A 17,529-nucleotide genomic window follows, 5' to 3' on the forward strand; every position below is an offset into this window, starting at 1 on the left:
CTTGTATTCCCTGAGGGTGATGAATGTTTCTGCTAGATGTCGCATATGATCTTTAGCTTTTTCTGACTTCACCACCATGTCATCAATGTACACCTCCATGGTTCTTCCTATTTGTTCTTTGAACATGCGGTTAACCAGCCTTTGATATGTGGAGCCTGCGTTCTTTAGGCCGAATGGCATGACGTTATAACAATATATTCCTCTTTCGGACATAAATGCTGTCTTCTCTTGATCTGCAGGATCCATCTTGATTTGATTGTATCCACTCCATGCGTCCAGAAATGTTAGCATCTCATGTCCAGCTGTTGCATCTACCATTGCATCAATATGAGGCAGAGGGAATGGATCTTTGGGACATGCTTTGTTGAGATCAGTGAAGTCCACACATACTCTCCACTTCCCGTTCTTTTTAGGCACCACCACTACATTAGACAACCATTCTGGGTATTTCACTTCTCTTATCTTCTTTGCTGCCAGCAGGCTGTCTACTTCCTGGTTGATTACCTTATTTCTCTCTGTTGCAAACTTTCTCCTTCTCTGTTGGATGGGTTTACACTTTGGGTCCACGCTAAGCTTGTGTGTTATGATGGATGGATCTATGCCTACCATATCATCATGTGACCATGCAAAGCAATCCATGTTATCTTATAATAATTTGACTAGCTGCTGTCGTAAGCTCCCTGTACATCCTGCTCCAATGAGCACGGTTCTCTCTGGGTGCAACTTATCTAGGTTAATCTGGTCCAGCTCTTCTGCTGGGGGCTCGATGTATTCGTCCTGGACAGCCGCTTCAGTAATTGCTATGCGGGAGGGCTGGCAGTGCCCTTGAGTGCCTTCATGTAGCAGCCTCTAGCTTCCTCCTGATCTCCTTTTATCGTTTCTACTCCCCATGGGGTGGGGAACTTTATGCACTGGTGATACGTTGAGGGGACTGCCTTCATTTGGCGCAACCATGGTCTTCCTAAGATGACGTTGTAAGTAGAGGGGCCATCTATAACCAGGTACCTGACTTGCTTGTTGACTCCTCCCACATAGGTTAGAATGACTATCTCACCTAGCGAGCTGGTCGTTTCCCCGCTGAAGCCTACTAGCGGAATAGTCTTCTTCTGTAAATCCTTCTCGCTGAATCCCATGTTTTCTATGGTTTTCAGCATGATTAAGTTGACCGAGCTTCCTGTATCTACCAAGACCTTTCTTACTGTGTAGTTGGCCATTGACAAGGTGATAATAAGTGCATCATGGTGTTCTCTTTCATCATATGTATCTCCCTCATCGAAGCTGACTGCTGGCAGATCACTATGAGATATTCTGCAAGAATTGGCTGGTCTGTCTCCTTTGGTCTCGGTGGCATGCCTTTTAGCTGTTGAGTATGTCAGGCCGCTTAAGTTTGAGCCGCCTGTTATCACGTTTATAATTTTAGTGCATGTAGGTGGGTCTGCCGGCTTGGCGGAGCCTACCTTATCCTGCTGCTTGCCCCCACGTGGTAACAGGTGGCTCGGCTTTCCTTGTTCGTACATGCGCTTGATCTCTCTTCTCAATGTATAGCAGTCCTCAGTATTGTGCCCAATATCACGGTGAAATTCGCACTTCTTCTTGCTATCCTTCCTCCAGGCTTGCTCTCCTACTGGTGGGTTAGGCCACCTGACCTCGTCTCCCATCTCTCTAAGTGCCTTCAAGATTCCTCTGATACCTGTAGTGAACCCATATTCTGCCAAGGTGGGGAGTAGTTGGTTTTCCTCGATTCTGTTGACTCCCCTCCCATATGGCCTGTATCTCTCGTCCTTCTTGTTGGTGGTTTGCTTTCTTCCCGATTTCTCCACTCGGTGAAGTACTAGAAATACTTGGCGTACTGTAAGTCGGCTCGGGTGGGATATCTTCCTCCAGCCTGATCGCGTGTTGTCTTCTTCTCTTCGATCTTCGAAACTATGGCAAGGATGCATAGTCACCGCTTGTATAGATCGAGTCATGGTGGAGGCCTCTTCAAGGCTTCTACGCCTTTGTTGAGATATCACACTCTCGCATCGCTACCTTCTCATTGTTAAATCTCGTATTGTATTCTCCAATACTCTCTCCTGCCCCCTGGACGATTCTCTATAAGTCTCCTGCGTGCTTCTATGGCTTTCTGCTGCTTGCGAACTGTTGAGTAAATGCGTTTACCAACTCGGCAAATGTAGATATCGACCTGTTGGGCAGGCTGACAAACCATCGAAGTGCTGGTCCTATTAAGGTGGACCCGAATCCTTTGCGCATGCAAGCCTCCTTGACCTGCCCTATAGCTGTTACCGTCATCATTTTCTGCTTGTATTGGCTGACATGATCAAAGAGATCTGCTGTGCCGTCAAAGAGAGGCATGTTTGGATTTGTGAATCCTTTTGGCATGGCTGTGATGGATATGGTGTCCACGAATGGTGAGTCGGCATATTTGTCAGAGCCGCTTTCTCGAGTGGGGGTGGTAGCCCCGGAACCCCTTTCAAAGCATCTCCTTCACTCAAGTACGGGTTGGTTAGTTATATTGGCCGAACGGGTTCGCTGTCATCGGTGTCGCATATCTCCTCCCCGATCCGGTTTCTTGAAGGTTACGTAAGCTCCGCAACTGGGGGGGTTGTGGTAACGATTGTCCCCTGCCGCGTTCACTTGCTGGCTTGACCCGGATCGCTGCGGGTGTACGATCGATTCTTTGCAGGATGGCGCGACGGAGAGGCCACTGTTTGTACCCCCACGCAGCCGGCCGGGTGGCCGCCACTATCTGGCGTGAGGTATCCTAACCCTCGTGGGGTTATCCTTCCATCCGATGGTGTCGTAGCCAAATCCAATCTTGTGATTATTTCACTGGTATCCGTCCGCTTTGCCACTCCTTGCGTCAGATCTACCAAAGGAAATCTTCCTTCACCTGTCTTGCTTGCTGGAGTGTTGGACTGCTGCTTCAGGAGATCAATTTGTGCCCAGAGCTCTTTGTCTCTCCTTCTTACCTCGGCATCTGCTCTCCTTTGATCTTCTCTCATGTTTTTCATAACTTTCTGAAGATTTTCCAAGCCGGCGAGCAGAATCTGCGTGGGACTGGGCGGCGGAGTGACGCCTGAGCTTGATGTTCCTTTGTCCGATCCGGTCCGGGCCGAGACAACAGGGTCCTGGGAGGTAGAGAGGCTTTTATTGTCGGTATGATTCTTGGGGTATGTCCGGAGCTGCGTGGCCACCGTCGATGTTGGACTTTGGATAGACGATGGTGGTGGCGATGGTCGCCGCTCCCTGACATAGCTTCAGATACTTGCTTTTCCATTGTATATTCAGAATATCAACGATTGACGACCACAATGCCCCACGGTGGGCGCCAAACTGTTTAGGTCTTTTTTACCTAAGTCGATTTAGGGTCAATGTAGTCTATATTCGTTGGTCGATTGTATGATGATTTGTATGTCAATAAGTAAACGAGAAATAAAGTGCGTAATGTAAATTGACACGTAAGATTTTGGTGACGCGGAAAACCCAATGTGGGAACAACCGCGGGAGGGACGGTACCCTGCCAAGGATTGCACTATATGAATTGAAGGATGATTACAATGGTAACGTTTATGCTAATCTTGCTGGCGTTAGATGTCTGGCCTGCAAGATCCAAAATGAGCGTATATTGTTTGCTGAGATGCGGTCTTGATTATTGTTGATGTATGAATGCGGGTGTTAAATGAATGTCCTTCTTGATTTCCTTCCTTTGCTATTTATAGGGTAAGAACCCTAGATATACCCTATCTCGAATATGGAAAGAGAATATTATTTCCTTAAGGACTTCTTTCCTAATCCGGATTCCCTTGCCAATTCTCCCCGATCTCCCTAACTTCTCCCTAACTTCTCCCTGACTTCTCCCTGATGCTTCTTTCCATAATGCGGACGTCTCCTCTGCTGGGCTTTTGATCCTTCTCAAGCCCGTTTCCCCTTTTCTCGACCGCGGGCTCCCTTCTTCCTCATCACTTCTTTTATTTTATCAAATGGGCCTTTTCTAAAGTGCTATTTTTAGCCCAAACAGTCCCCCTAGAAATGTTTTAAGAAAGCAGGCATCCATACACAAAAGCTTTCTACAACCATCAATCCATCCTTGTTTTAATGCATCAAAACAGACAAATAGCCTTTGAAAGACTGGAACTGAACTAACCACATTAGGGTTTGTTGTCAATGTAAACAAAGATCCAGGATACTCTTGTTCCAGAGCTTTCAAGTAGCTACCTAATTTGCTGTAATGGTCCCTCATAGAGCCATGTAAGAGTTTATGAGCAGTGTACTTGACTTTGTTGGCAAAATCCTTCTTAATTATCACCTTGTATGCCCTTCTAACAGTCTCTATTATATCAGCTGCTGGTCAGTGTGGTCTTGCTTTAAACACATCAAGGAATTGTTTTGCAACCCAACTTTACTTCAACTGTCTGTTGCTCTCCATGGTTCTTTGGCAGTTATGAGTAGGTTTAGCAATTTTCACCACAAAGCAAGTTGCTTATCCCAGCTACCATACAATTTGAATGGACAACCTTGTTTGCACTTAACCCCAAGTCTTTTCCCCCTACTCTGATCACTCACCACAAATGTAAGATTTCTACCTTGGGCAATTGCATATCTAGTTACACACTCCCTGAATAATTCTCTAGTAGGGAATCTGATTCCCACACACCACTTCAATTTAGCAAAATCTGACCACTCATTCACAACTGGTACTGTTAATCTTCTCCTCTTTCCAGGCACAGGGTCCTCATCACTCTTACCAGGGGTATCAATTTCATCACCACTCTTGTCATAATCACTCACATTTCCGTCTTTGTCAGCAACACTTTTATTTACACTCCTCTCTTTTTCCTACTCAGGCAACTGTTTAGCAGAGGCTTCTAGTTGAAGTTGCTTAGCAATATCAAGTGCTTTTCTATTCCACTCTTTCAGCTTTTTCCTTGTTTCTATTGTCTCATCACCATCTGAATTAAGATCTGACTCAATCACTTCCTCAATAAAATTCTCTTCAACTTCAATCAGCTCCTCATTCTCATTTTCATCCTCAACTACCAACTCCACCTCACTCCCTTCATCACTATCATAGCCACTGTCCTCATCAGGGTCATAACCAGGGTCTTCCCCCTCACTTAGGGGGTGTTTGGTTGGGGGGTATGGAATGGAATGGAATGGATATCAGTGATTCAAGTGTTTGGTTGGCCACTTTTGGAATGGATTTAGAAACCCAAGGGTTTCTCAATCCACCCCAATCCCTTGGAATCCCATACTCTACTCCTCCCCCAAGTTTCTAAATCCAATCCCCCCTAGATACAAACCCTAAAATTAAGAAAGAAAAAAAAACCCAAATTGCTGTTGTTCTACTCTGCGTAAGTCTTCATCTTCTACTTTCATAATATTTTTTTTTGCTTTTATAATAAATTTGCTTGTGATTGTTCATAGATATACATGATTCATTGCAATAATACATGTTTCTATTGCTTTAAACAATATTTACGGGTTATATAACGACTCGTATGACAATTGCCTTAAACAATTGTGTTGTTGTATAAGTAATATTGAAATATGCACATGATTGAATTATTTTCGCAGGATTAAATAGTAGAGTTCATTGTCTATGACCAGTTAAATTCCGTCTGTTGATTGAATATATTCGCAAGATTTAGCACATTCGGTCTGTTTTTTAAAAGTATAACTTTATTGTCTATGACCAACTACGAGAGGCTTCTGAATCTGTTCTTGCAAACTGATTATTATGTCCCGAGGCGATAAAAACTTTGGTGCGACTGTGCTAGACAGGACCGTAAACTTTGGTGTTTTTAAGGTGTCTGAGCTTGTTTGTTAAGTCTGGAGGTAGAAATTAACCCCCATGTGTCACGTTAAAGTGTAGCAGATTTTTAATGTTGTTCTAGCTGAGTTGCTCTCATCAAAAGGCTGTAGCACCAAGTTCATATTGATGTGTCACATTACCAAGTTCATATCACCAAGTTCATATTGAGGTGTTCTAGAAATTAACCCCAGGACCATAAATCACCCATGTGTCACATCACCAAGTTCATATTGATGTGTTCTAGTCGAGTTACTCTCAGCAAAAGGCTGTGTTAGAAATACACAGTTGGATGTCGAGTGTGTAAAATATACGATGCAATTGGGAGGTAACTGGGGCGCTTCGATTTCGCCCCACTTGCCCTCCCACTTGTATTTGTGTGAGAGGAAAGTGATCCGTCACTCACTTGTGACTGATAGTGTCCGTCATAAGTGAGAATTTGTGGTGAAATATAGATGGTTGATAATTTACTCGTAACTTGTGAGTCTTGTAGTCGTAGTACAACTATTGTTTTCACTTGACCTTTTTTCTAGCATTTATTTGTTCTTGTTTACATCTCATCCATGCTTTACTTTTGTATTTTTTTTATGTCTTATATGATAGAATTTATAAAGATTTGACAAGTTATATCTTTTTCTGAGTTTAATTCGCTGTAAGGGGGCCTCTTGTTAGTGGTAGATGTTTTTAGTTAATAAAGATTTGACAAGTTATAGCTTAAGACGGATAGTGACCGTCTTAAATAAGAATTTGTGTTTGAATGTGGTCCGGCTAAAAAGAAAGAAAACTTTATTGACTTTAGAAAGTAGTGCTATTGTTCCGGTTCCTTCATAGAATAAGACGGTCTTATATCGTAAAACAATACAAATTTGTAAAAAAACTATCCTTGTGAGACGGTCTCACCCCCAAAAAATACTGATTTTCTTATAATACTCCTGGGTCCTTTAGAAATTTATAGTAGTAGTAGTAACATCGTAAATGGCTTTCGACTGAATTTTTAATGGGTGCATATATATATATATATATATGGAGTGTGATCTTATTTGGTTTTTCACAGAAATGTTTTCTTCTCAATTGACTTTGATAAGGAGGAGGAAGAAGAAGCATGTTGAGTTGTTATTGACAATTATGGTTGTTATTAATATAGTCACTATTCTATATTTGGTATTGTGTATAATGGGTGTGGCTATTCATAAAATTGAGCGCCCACGATATAGTAAAGATGAGAAAAGATTTCTTAGGCGAAAACACTTGTATACACTTACTAAGCATAGTGATATAATTTGTAAAAGTGAACTTCGTGTCAATCGGAGAACTTTTTATGTACTTTGTGAAATGGTTAGAGATATTGGAGATTTAAGTGGAACTAGAAATATGTCACTAGAAGAAATTGTTGCCATGTTTTTGTATACATTGGCACATCATTTCAAAAATAGGACAATTGGAAACCATTTTTTTCGAAGCGGAGAAAGTGTGAGTAGAAATTTTCATCGTTGTCTTCTTGCCGTTTTGAAACTACATGACCATTTGCTTAAAAAGCCGACGCCTATAACGGAAGAATGCGAAGATAGTAAATGGAAATGTTTTGAGGTATTATAATTTTTTTTCACATTATTGGGTTTTTAGCCAACAACATTATTGTACATATTTAAAAATTATTCTTTAATTGTTGTTTTGTAGAATTGTTTAGGAGCTTTAGATGGCACATACATTAGTGTTCAAGTGCGAAATGAGGATAGACCAAGGTATCGAACGAGGAAGGGTTCCATTGCTATGAATGTATTAGGTGTATGTAATCCTTTTTTGGAGTTTATATATGTACAACCTGGTTGGGAAGGATCTGCGCATGATGGTCGTGTCCTTCGTGATGCTATTAGTAAACCTCATGGTTTAAAGGTTCCTCAAGGTAATAACAATAAAAAAAAAAGTCTCTCGTCAGTTGTACTAAAAATTTACAATTTAAATAACATTTTGTTTTAAATTTGAAGGTTTCTATTACTTGGTTGATGCGGGATATACAAATTGTCAGGGTTTTTTAGCACCATATAGAGGCCACAGATATCACCTGAAGGAGTGGGGGGATCGACAACCAATTAGTGCCGAGGAGTATTTCAACATGAAACATTCTAAAGCTAGAAATGTTATTGAAAGATGTTTTGGATTATTAAAAGGGAGATGGGGTATTCTTAGGTCCCCTTCTTTCTATTCGATACGCACACAAGGTCGTATAGTTCAGGCTTGCTCCTTGCTACATAACCTCATTCGAAAATATATGCCAACTGATTATACGATATATGAGGATTTAGATGGCGATGAAGATGAAGAAAGTAGTGATGATGATGATGATTCTGATGATGAAGATGAATATATTACTTTGATAGAGACATCCGACGCATGGACTAATTATCGGAACACGTTAGCACAAAATATGTATAACACTTGGAGAGCTAGGCGTAATCAAAATGCATAATTTGTTTCGGAGTTTCTTTTTTAATATGTATTATGTAATTTGTTTTTGTGTTTCATTGACTTTCCGAATTTTTTTTCTAAAAAAAAAAACTTATGTTATATATATTATTTATATGACAATTGGATGAAATAACTTTATTTAATAACTGTTTTCCTTATTGACATTGTTTTGTATATAGCATGGAAATTGGACAGGCATCTCAAAGCGGAAGAGGAAAAAATAAGCGCATTTGGACTAAACTGGAAGAAGAACATCTAATTGATGGACTACTAGAACTGAATAATGATCCAGAATGGAAAGCAGATGGTAGTTTCAAGAATGGTTTTAAGAATAAGTTGGAGGATATGTTGAATAAAAAATTTCCAGGATGTGGCTTAAAAGCGGTTCCTCACATTGAATCAAAAATTAAATGGTTCAAGGACAAATACAATGCGCTTACAGAGATGTTTCGCATCCGGTTTTTCCGGGATGAGGAGAAATATATGATACAGTGTGAAAGACAATCATATGAAGATTTTTGCAAGGTAATGCACTTTCTCAACCTCTCTTGCTCCATTTCTTATGATTTTTTGTTTTTGTTTAACAAGTTAAATTGATCTCTACATTATTGTTGTAGCAAAACAAAAGTGCTCAAGGATTATGGAACGTTCCGTTTCCACACTTTGATAAATTGGCAATTATATATGGTCCCGATCGAGCCATCTGGAACTAATTCCGAGACTTTCGTCCAAGCGGTGGATAACCAACAAAATGAGGTCATTGACTTAAGTAGGGATGAAAGTGACGAAGACGACAATATTGATGATGATGAGCCACTTTACATTCCTACTCAATCTAGTCCAAGTGAACCGTCTTCAAAGAAAGCAAAGACCGGGAAAATTTCAACGGATTATAAGAAACAAAAAACAAAGAAGAGAAAGATGCCAGAAGTTGTGGATTTGACTACGTCTTTCAAAGATATGTCTTCAAACCTTTCCGGATTTATGAATGGAATGAATGTTCACATGTCTACTCTTGCAAATGCATTATCAACTACTCAGCGACATGAACAAGCCATCATGGTTCGTGAACAAGAGTTTGAAGACCAAAAGAAAAATTTAATAAATGAGCTACTTGGCGTACAAGGGTTGACTAGATTTGAAGCATTATTAGCTGCACAAAAATTGGCATCTAATCCTAGTGATCTCTCTCTTTTTTACCAGAGTCCCGATGAAGCATGGAAGAGAGAATTTGTTATGAACCTCATTCATCCGCTTTTATCTCGAAATGGGAACATTTAATTTGTTTTGTTTGATGTTTAGACTTACCGGTATTTTCATGAAACATTTTTCATGCGTTTTTTTGTTTAACAATATTTTTATTTTGGACGCTTAATATTGGTATGAATAATTTGGATTGTTTTTTGGCTATAATTTTTCGTTAGTAAGTTATAGTTAATGGAAAAAAATGTACAACTCTTTTTATAATTTAATAAACTTACCTATTATGAATAGAGAAAAAAATGGATATTTCAAACTAGCTAGTGTCTAAATGCCTCATGCAGGTAACTACAAAAACTCTGGAGTTAGTTGCCCCCAATTACATGGGAATGTGCAGAAGCGAGCAGTCGTCATTGGGTTCTCCTTAGTCTTAACTGCACATGATTTTGGCCAAAGGTGGGATGATTGAGAAGACAGATTGAGGTTATAATAGCTCCATTGAGGTATTAAGGGGTGGGTTGTTCTTCTCATATGAATAGAGTGAACTTTCTGTTCGGAAACACGTGTGCTATGAACAATACGTCTGTGAAAGGTTTCCGGAGTGATAACAAAGTCCTGCTATGGAGTATGGACCGAGTATCAACAGGTTGTACTTCTCATATCAACACACTAAACACAGTATGCTTATGCTCTGGAACTGATAACTGATAAACAGTCAACGATAAACATACTGAGAGTTCACATCTAACGATGAAATCATCTCGATAGAAAAAGGGTAGAAAAAAATGAGACGGAAGGAGTACAATAAACCAAACAAACAGGAGCAAGAGACCATAGTTTTTGTATAGAGCCAACTTCGAATAAGTCTTGAACTGGTTAAACACAAATACCAGTCTGAGAAAATAACAAACTAATCGCTGAAACAGAGTTGAAAATTCCGAAATAACTGCTGAATCATAATTCCATAACAAAAATGTTCTGTAACTCTGTAAGGCAAGCACTGTTCTATGCTGCAATCATCGACTACAGAATGCTTCTACTTCATAACTTACCAATTTTATCGCATCAGATTTCATTTCAGTTGATAAATCAATGCCAATGACGGCAATTCGACAAAGAAATTAAGAAAAAACATTGGAGACAAACACTTCAGCAAATACAAAAATCGAGAATCGATCAGATATCGACTGCAGGACCAAAATACCAATGATACTAACTATTCCAAAACCCTAATTATATCACAGAAAACAGTCAATGTAACAAAAGAGAAATGGCTCGATTAAACCTACTGTAAGCCAAGCATTGTTCAGCATTATGCTACAATCCTCAGCTTACAGAATGCCTCTAACCAGTAATTAATAACTGATGAAACGGTACATAGCCAATGTATTAAAAGGGAAATGAAACATGAAATTAAGACGGAAGGAGTATCGAATAAATCAGATAAACCAATGCAATTGACAAAAAAATGGATATTGAATCCATTCCAAGTGTGAACCAAACACCATGAATGGCAATTACAATCCATTACAAAATTGAACCAAACAAGTGTTAAAAGATATGGGGTTCTAACTCCATTCCACCCTGGATTCTCATTCCAATCCATTCCATTCCCACACTTTGAACCAAACAGCCCCTTAAATCTTCCCACTCATAATCAGCATTAGCAGCTGCCAGGCATGACAAATCTGCCTCTTCCTCATATGAGTCAAACGGATCTGAAATCCTTAAATCATTACAACCATAAGTTTTTTCAATATTTGGTTGTTTTGGAGAAAATCTTGGTGAGGTTCTTGTGTGAGAAACTGGTTGAGATTGGCTACTTTGTGCACATTTTTTTAGATAAGATTCTTTTAGGGTTTGTTTGGTTCCTTTTGTCTTTTTGTGGGCTTGTGTGACCAACACTTCTAGGTCTTTATGATCTTTTTTTACTGCTTTTTCTGAATATTCAATGCTTGCTTTGTTGAGTAGTGGTCCCGGCTTTTCAACCACATTTCTTCCCTTCCTCCTAGGAGTCAACTTCCTAGAGCACTTAATAAGTGATGATGCAACTCCTTCTTCCTCACCCAACTTAATCAAATGCATTAACCTTGCTACATCACTAGCAAACACAATATAACACTCAACCATTCTCTCTTTAACAGCCATGTTACACATTATCTGAGCACCAACATCATCTACCACTCTTTCTAAACCCACATCAGGTTTCATGAAAAAAATGGCATCTACATTCCTCTTGAATGTTCCACATTTCTCACACTCCTCTAGTAAGGTAAACCAACAGAATTCATCAGGATCAATCCCAACAGTCCTACTCAGCCTACCCGTATATACAATCCCTAACTCATTCTTGGTAAATGACCTTCCAAACCAAATTTTCAGAGTGACATTATCTCAAGCATTACCCTAATCAAGTGTGAGAAAATCATTCAATAATGTAAAACATTTGAACCTAAATGCACAGTATAAAAGAGGTGATATAATGAAATTAATTCAAAAAATTCGTCAAATCAAACAAATTAAATCAAAATAAAACAATCAAAAACACCAATGTAAGTTATGGACAACAAAATATAATGAAAAGATTTGAAATTAAAAAACCCTAAATTCAATTTACCTTCTACATTGTGCCGCCGTAACAATGGCGATTACACACAGTGATGAAGAACATTAATGTAGCGACAATGAAGATGATGAAGAATTGCTTGGATCAGAAATGATCATAAGGGGCGATGAAGATGATGAAGACTGCTGACAATTATTAGGGTTTTAATTTGGTAAAGGTAAATGAATGGGGGAGGTAAAGAGGGGTTATTTAGTAAAGTCTATGGTGTAAACTGACTTAAGTGAAGGAGTGACCTGTTTATCAGGTTGCCCTTTACTTAAGGTAATTAAAGTTAATTGATTGAATAGTTTAGTTTTTTATGAGTTATTGCATAGCGTGGATTAAAATGAGCAGATGGCCTATAGTTGGGATTAATCCCATCAATTAACCCCATAAAATATGACTAAATAGAGTAAATTATAAATAACTCCCTTTTAAAATACACTTTTTAAAATTTACTCTCTTTAAATTTTTTTAAAAGAATTACACCTATAATGTTGCAAAAATTTAGAAATTGTTCCCAAACATCTACTTTTACATTTTTATGACAAAAATGCCCCTTATTTGATTTCTTATATGACGAGTACGGTGGTGAAGTTTGGCAGAGGATTGTGGTGGTTAATCGTGGAATCCTTAGCTGGTTGAAGGGTGGGCATGGTTGTAATAGAGTTGGGTAGTAATATGAATTTTTTTTAAAAAAATAAGGGGTATTTTTGTCATAAAAATGCAAACATAGGGGTTTGGTAGCAATTTTTAAAGTTTTGCAATATTGTGGGTGTAATTTTTAAACTTTTTTTAAAGGGAGTAAGTTTTAAAAAGTTAAGGGTTACGACAATGCGTATTAACAGAGTTGAAGGTTACCATGTGTGTTCTCTGAAAAGTAGAGTTACCATGTAGAATTTGAAAAAACATAGGATTACCGTGTAGAATAACCCAAAAGTATATTTTAAAAGGGAGTTATTGATCATTTATTCGACTAAATATTTTGTTTGTTTAGTTTAATTAAACTCTAATTATTAACATTTACAGTTACACTCCCTCCTATTCATTTTAACTCTCTCCTTTCAAAATGGCACGCAAATTAAGGGGAGAGTTATTTTATTGTAAAGTATTGTGGTGGTGTAAGGTAATTGGAGAGAGGGAAGATATTATTATTGGGTAAGATGATTAAAATAAGTATTGTTTTGGGGTAAAGTGATTAAAATAAGATAAATTATGAGTATTGTGGAGTATTATTTTGGAATAAGATGATTAAAATAAGTATAAAACTTTACTAAATAAGGAGAGAGAGAGAGTTATATGAATAGATGAAAAAGGAAAGGGTGAGAGTTAAAATGAATAGGAGAGAGTATATTTCACAATAAAACAAAAGTTGGTGGGCCCACCTACTTCTTAAATCAAGCGGCCAATTATAGTCTTATAAAAAAAACTCTCCTTTTATATAGAATAAATTAAAAATTACTTCCTTTTAAAATCAAGTTTTTTAAAATTACTCCCTTATATTATGTTTTCCTAAAATTACTCCCTTAAAATGCACTTTTATCAAAAATTGCTTCAAAACACCAACTTAAGTTACTTATTCCGTCAGTTTATGAACATATCCCGTTTGTGTCCTAGCCTATTTATACTTTGAAACATATGACAATGGCGAATAAGTTCAAAAACACATGTAATAAGTCACCTAAATTGGAGTTCTAAAGCAATTTTTGATAAAAGTGCATTTTAAGGGAGTAATTTTAGGAAAAATTTATATAAGGGAGTAATTTTAAAAATCTGGATTTTAATTAAAAATCTGGATTTTAAAAGGAAGTAATATTTAATTTACTCTATTTTGTATATTGGAGATTGGAGATTTTTTATTTATAGTCATGGACCGGGTCAATGAGTTAGATCAGAGTAATAAAACAGGCAAAGAACCCGTAATCACTACCTAGGTTGCGCCAAAACGGACACGGACACGGATACGGACACGACACGGACACGTGACACGGCATCCCATGAAATTTAGGACACGGGACACGTTATTTAAATTTAATAAAATATATATTTTATAATTATAAATGTTCGATTTTATTTTTATAAAAGTAATTGATATTAAATTTAAATAAGTGAAGATAAAACTTGCCCTTGATTATAACTCATTTTTATTTACCATCCAAACGCATCTTCTAATCAATCTCTTTCGACGGCTCATTTCTCGTTTAAAGAACATCATTCACCCGAAATGATGTCCAAATGTCATGGACACGCGTCGGACACGGCCCAAATACCATGGACACGCGTCGGACACGTGCCCTAATAAATGTAGAAAGTTAGACACGGCTTTATAGGTGTCCGACACGTTTCGGCGTGTGTCCGAGGAGTGTCGGTGTCCGACACGGTGTCGGACACGGGACGGCTGATTAGGAGAAGTGTCCGTGCTACCTAGATCACTACGCTGACCCGTTTGCTTGCAGTAGTATTAAACGGAAGACATTGTCAAATAATAAAACAGGCAAAGAAACGTTGAATAAAAAGAAGGGCAGAATGATATTAAAAGCTTGTCTCTAGTTTGTTCAACCCCAAATTTCTTCCATCTCTTCCATCAGTTCAAAACAATGATGCTCGGAATGATGAACAAATTGCAAGTCACATTATCTGAACACATGATGAGAGTTAATAGATGCCTCTCCGATAGCGAAATCGATCGTTTAAAGGGTATGTTACTTGGCTTTGGTGTTCTTAATGACATATAGACCAAATGAAGACGGAACACTTACATATTGATTAATATGTATGCAGGAATGGAGGCAATATACGAGAGTAATCAAGGGAAACTTCTAGCGCGTTCAGATGAAGACGGAACACTTATCCTTGCTGAGTACATTGATAACGGGATTATACCCGAACATGCTATGTTTAAAGCTCCTTATACTAATCCTGTTGATATCAGGAAGAAATCGATTGGGGGAATTTTAAACCTTGTTGAGTCGGTTGATAATGTCCCCGAATTCTCTATGTTACGGTTAAACCCTATGGGTATGAGCCAATCCTCGTTGGTAGATATACTGGCATTGAAAATTCTCAAGTTTCCGGCCCAACGTGGAAATATGAAGGTGTCCAAGGAGCTGTCCAGCTTTCTTTGGCCATTAGATCAGGATGTTATTCAGGTTCAATTCAGGTCACCAGTGCCGCAGTTACCTCCTCTTGGCCAACTGAAAGCTGTATTCAGCAACACTGAGAGCAGCTCGAGTAGTGAATACTGTCTCGCTGCTTGCAATGACGGAACAGTTAAATGGCGTTTGGAATCTGAGTGTGAAAACAAGGGCCATATTTGGACTGTACATTTGTTTGAACGACAGCGTGGGGAAGAAGTGAATCTTTCGCAAAAACTGAAGAGAAGAGTGCCGATTGCTCTCAACAATAATTTTCTGAATGTGATCAACAACAACAACATTGGTGGAAATAGTAATGGCTCCGGGGAACAAACTATTGGGGATATCACTGCTCAATCAGTTATAAATTTATTCTTGCCAAAAACAAATATATAAAGTCTGTATATGGTTGTTTGTTTGGTATGAGTACTTGAAGTATTGTAAAACGTGTGTAAAGTCTGGTAACGAAACCACTCGTACTGTCTATATTTGTAACAACATAATCATCGCGTGATTCATACAATCTGAGTACCTATCACTTTCTTTGCATTTTGAGCCATCTGAATTTGAGTTATGAAAATGGATGGAGAACTTCGCAATTGAAGTTTTAATTGATGATTGTTACGGACTTATGGAGTATTAATAAGAGTCGATCAAAGAAGTGTGTCTACAATGGGCCGAAAATGGAAGATATTCAGGGACTTCTGTTCTGATGAACTTCCCTCAGGAATTGCTGCTACCATATTACCCTAGCTTTAATTTGTCGCTCAGTCAAATGTCTAAAATGTTGCGAAATTAGTGTCAATCTCCCACGTGCAACGGAGCAACCAACCCACAATTGCAAGTAGCTCTCACCAATGTAAAATGACAATTTTGTCCTGGTTGACTTTACCAATTTTGACTTTATCAATTTGTAGACTATTATATCAGTGACAGCCTGACAGTGTGATACCGACCGCCTCATTGATTCTTTGACTTCATCGTAGTAGAACCGCGTCATTCACCAGATCCTACAATACAACTGTCTGTAGTTTTTGTAACTTTTTGTACTCAAAAGACTAAATCTGTCTTCGCGGTAAGTGTTTGCTTCGCGTGGAACGGTCCTACAGAATAATTCGCGAATGATATTAAAAGCTCATCTCTAATTCCTTCAACCATATGTTACTGTTCGCGCTATGACAACTCTCCCCTCAAGCGACATTGATCGTTTAAATGGTAAGCTAGTTGACTTTGGAGTTCTTAGTGATATTAATCCGATTAGAAGGTGTATGATATACGAAAGTCTTGTATTTTTATTATTAAATCTCATACGTTTTGATGTAATCACTACAGGATTGGAGGCAGTATATGAGAGTAATCAAAGGAAATTTCTAGCGCTTGTAAAAAACAAATTTAGCCTTGTTCATCCAATTGGTAATGGGTTTATACCCGGAAATGCTATACTCGCAGCTCCGTATGCTGACCCCCTAGATATTAGGGGGATATCGTTCTGGAGAAGTTTTCGTAAAATTTTCCCTGGAGGTAAGTTATCAGAGGAGCTATCGGAATATATTTGGCCATCATCAAATGAGAATGCTATTCATGTTCAATTCACATCACCCGTGCCTGATTTACCTCCGCTTGGTCAACTGAAAGCTGTATTTAGCAACAATAATGAGGGGAGTTCTGATGGTAGATATTGTCTAGCTGCTTGCAATGACGGAACAGTTCAATGGCTCCCGCGATCCCAGTGTGGAAACGGTGGCCATATTTGGACTGTACATTTGTTTGATGTGCGGCCGGCTGAGGGAAAGATGCATCTTTGCCAAAAACTAAAGAGAAGAGGGCCAATTGCTCACAACAATTATGTGAATGTGATCAACAATAATAACTTTGGTGAAAATAGGAATGAGTCTGGCACACAAAATATTGGGACTATCAATTCTCAAACAGACGTCAATTTATTATGTGATCCAAAAAACTAAGTTACTATTTTACGATTATTTGACATATCCGTCTTAAAAGAGACCAACTGCAAATGTATAACCACTTTTACTAGGAGTATATTGCAAATGTAAAATAATCGTTATTACCTTTCTCGGATTACTTATGTGTGTATTAGACATCGAAGCATTGTACAAGGTGTGCAGGTCAAGTAATTTCCTCTTATGAATTACCAAGTATTTTGGTAACTTTCTATACTCTTAAGTCTCTCATTTTTTGTGTGTGTGCGTCTAAAGGAAGATATAAAGGTAAATGTGACGTTAATAAAGGAAGATAATGGATGCCTTTCATTCATTAATGAGAAACGTATAAATACTACAATTAGTATCCTC

General features: G+C 38.4%; 2 protein-coding genes across 2 annotated transcripts; both read left to right on the forward strand.

The window, feature by feature from the left end:
- The first annotated feature begins 14,584 nt into the window (after positions 1–14,584).
- LOC141656157 (uncharacterized) lies at positions 14,585–15,721 on the forward strand. Its single transcript, XM_074463030.1, has 2 exons — positions 14,585–14,777; positions 14,862–15,721. The coding sequence occupies exons 1-2, from the start codon at positions 14,678–14,680 to the stop codon at positions 15,608–15,610; spliced, it is 849 nt and encodes a 282-aa protein (XP_074319131.1). The 5' UTR covers positions 14,585–14,677; the 3' UTR covers positions 15,611–15,721.
- Positions 15,722–16,225: 504 nt separating this feature from the next.
- On the forward strand, positions 16,226–17,393 carry LOC141656158 (uncharacterized). Its single transcript, XM_074463032.1, has 2 exons — positions 16,226–16,429; positions 16,547–17,393. Exons 1-2 carry the CDS (start codon positions 16,390–16,392, stop codon positions 17,176–17,178), a joined length of 672 nt encoding a protein of 223 aa, XP_074319133.1. The 5' UTR covers positions 16,226–16,389; the 3' UTR covers positions 17,179–17,393.
- Positions 17,394–17,529: the final 136 nt, after the last annotated feature.

This window comes from Silene latifolia, chromosome 5 (genome assembly GCF_048544455.1).
Source record: "Silene latifolia isolate original U9 population chromosome 5, ASM4854445v1, whole genome shotgun sequence".
Lineage (NCBI taxonomy): Eukaryota > Viridiplantae > Streptophyta > Magnoliopsida > Caryophyllales > Caryophyllaceae > Silene > Silene latifolia.

Bases quoted from the DNA above. Each gene is read 5' to 3' on its own strand.
- LOC141656158 (XM_074463032.1), top strand. From the start codon at position 16,390: ATGACAACTCTCCCCTCAAGCGACATTGATCGTTTAAATG. The intron at 16,430-16,546 runs GTAAGCTAGTTG...TAATCACTACAG, and splicing joins CGACATTGATCGTTTAAATG to GATTGGAGGCAGTATATGAG.
- LOC141656157 (XM_074463030.1), top strand. From the start codon at position 14,678: ATGATGCTCGGAATGATGAACAAATTGCAAGTCACATTATCTGAACAC. The intron at 14,778-14,861 runs GTATGTTACTTG...ATATGTATGCAG, and splicing joins CGAAATCGATCGTTTAAAGG to GAATGGAGGCAATATACGAG.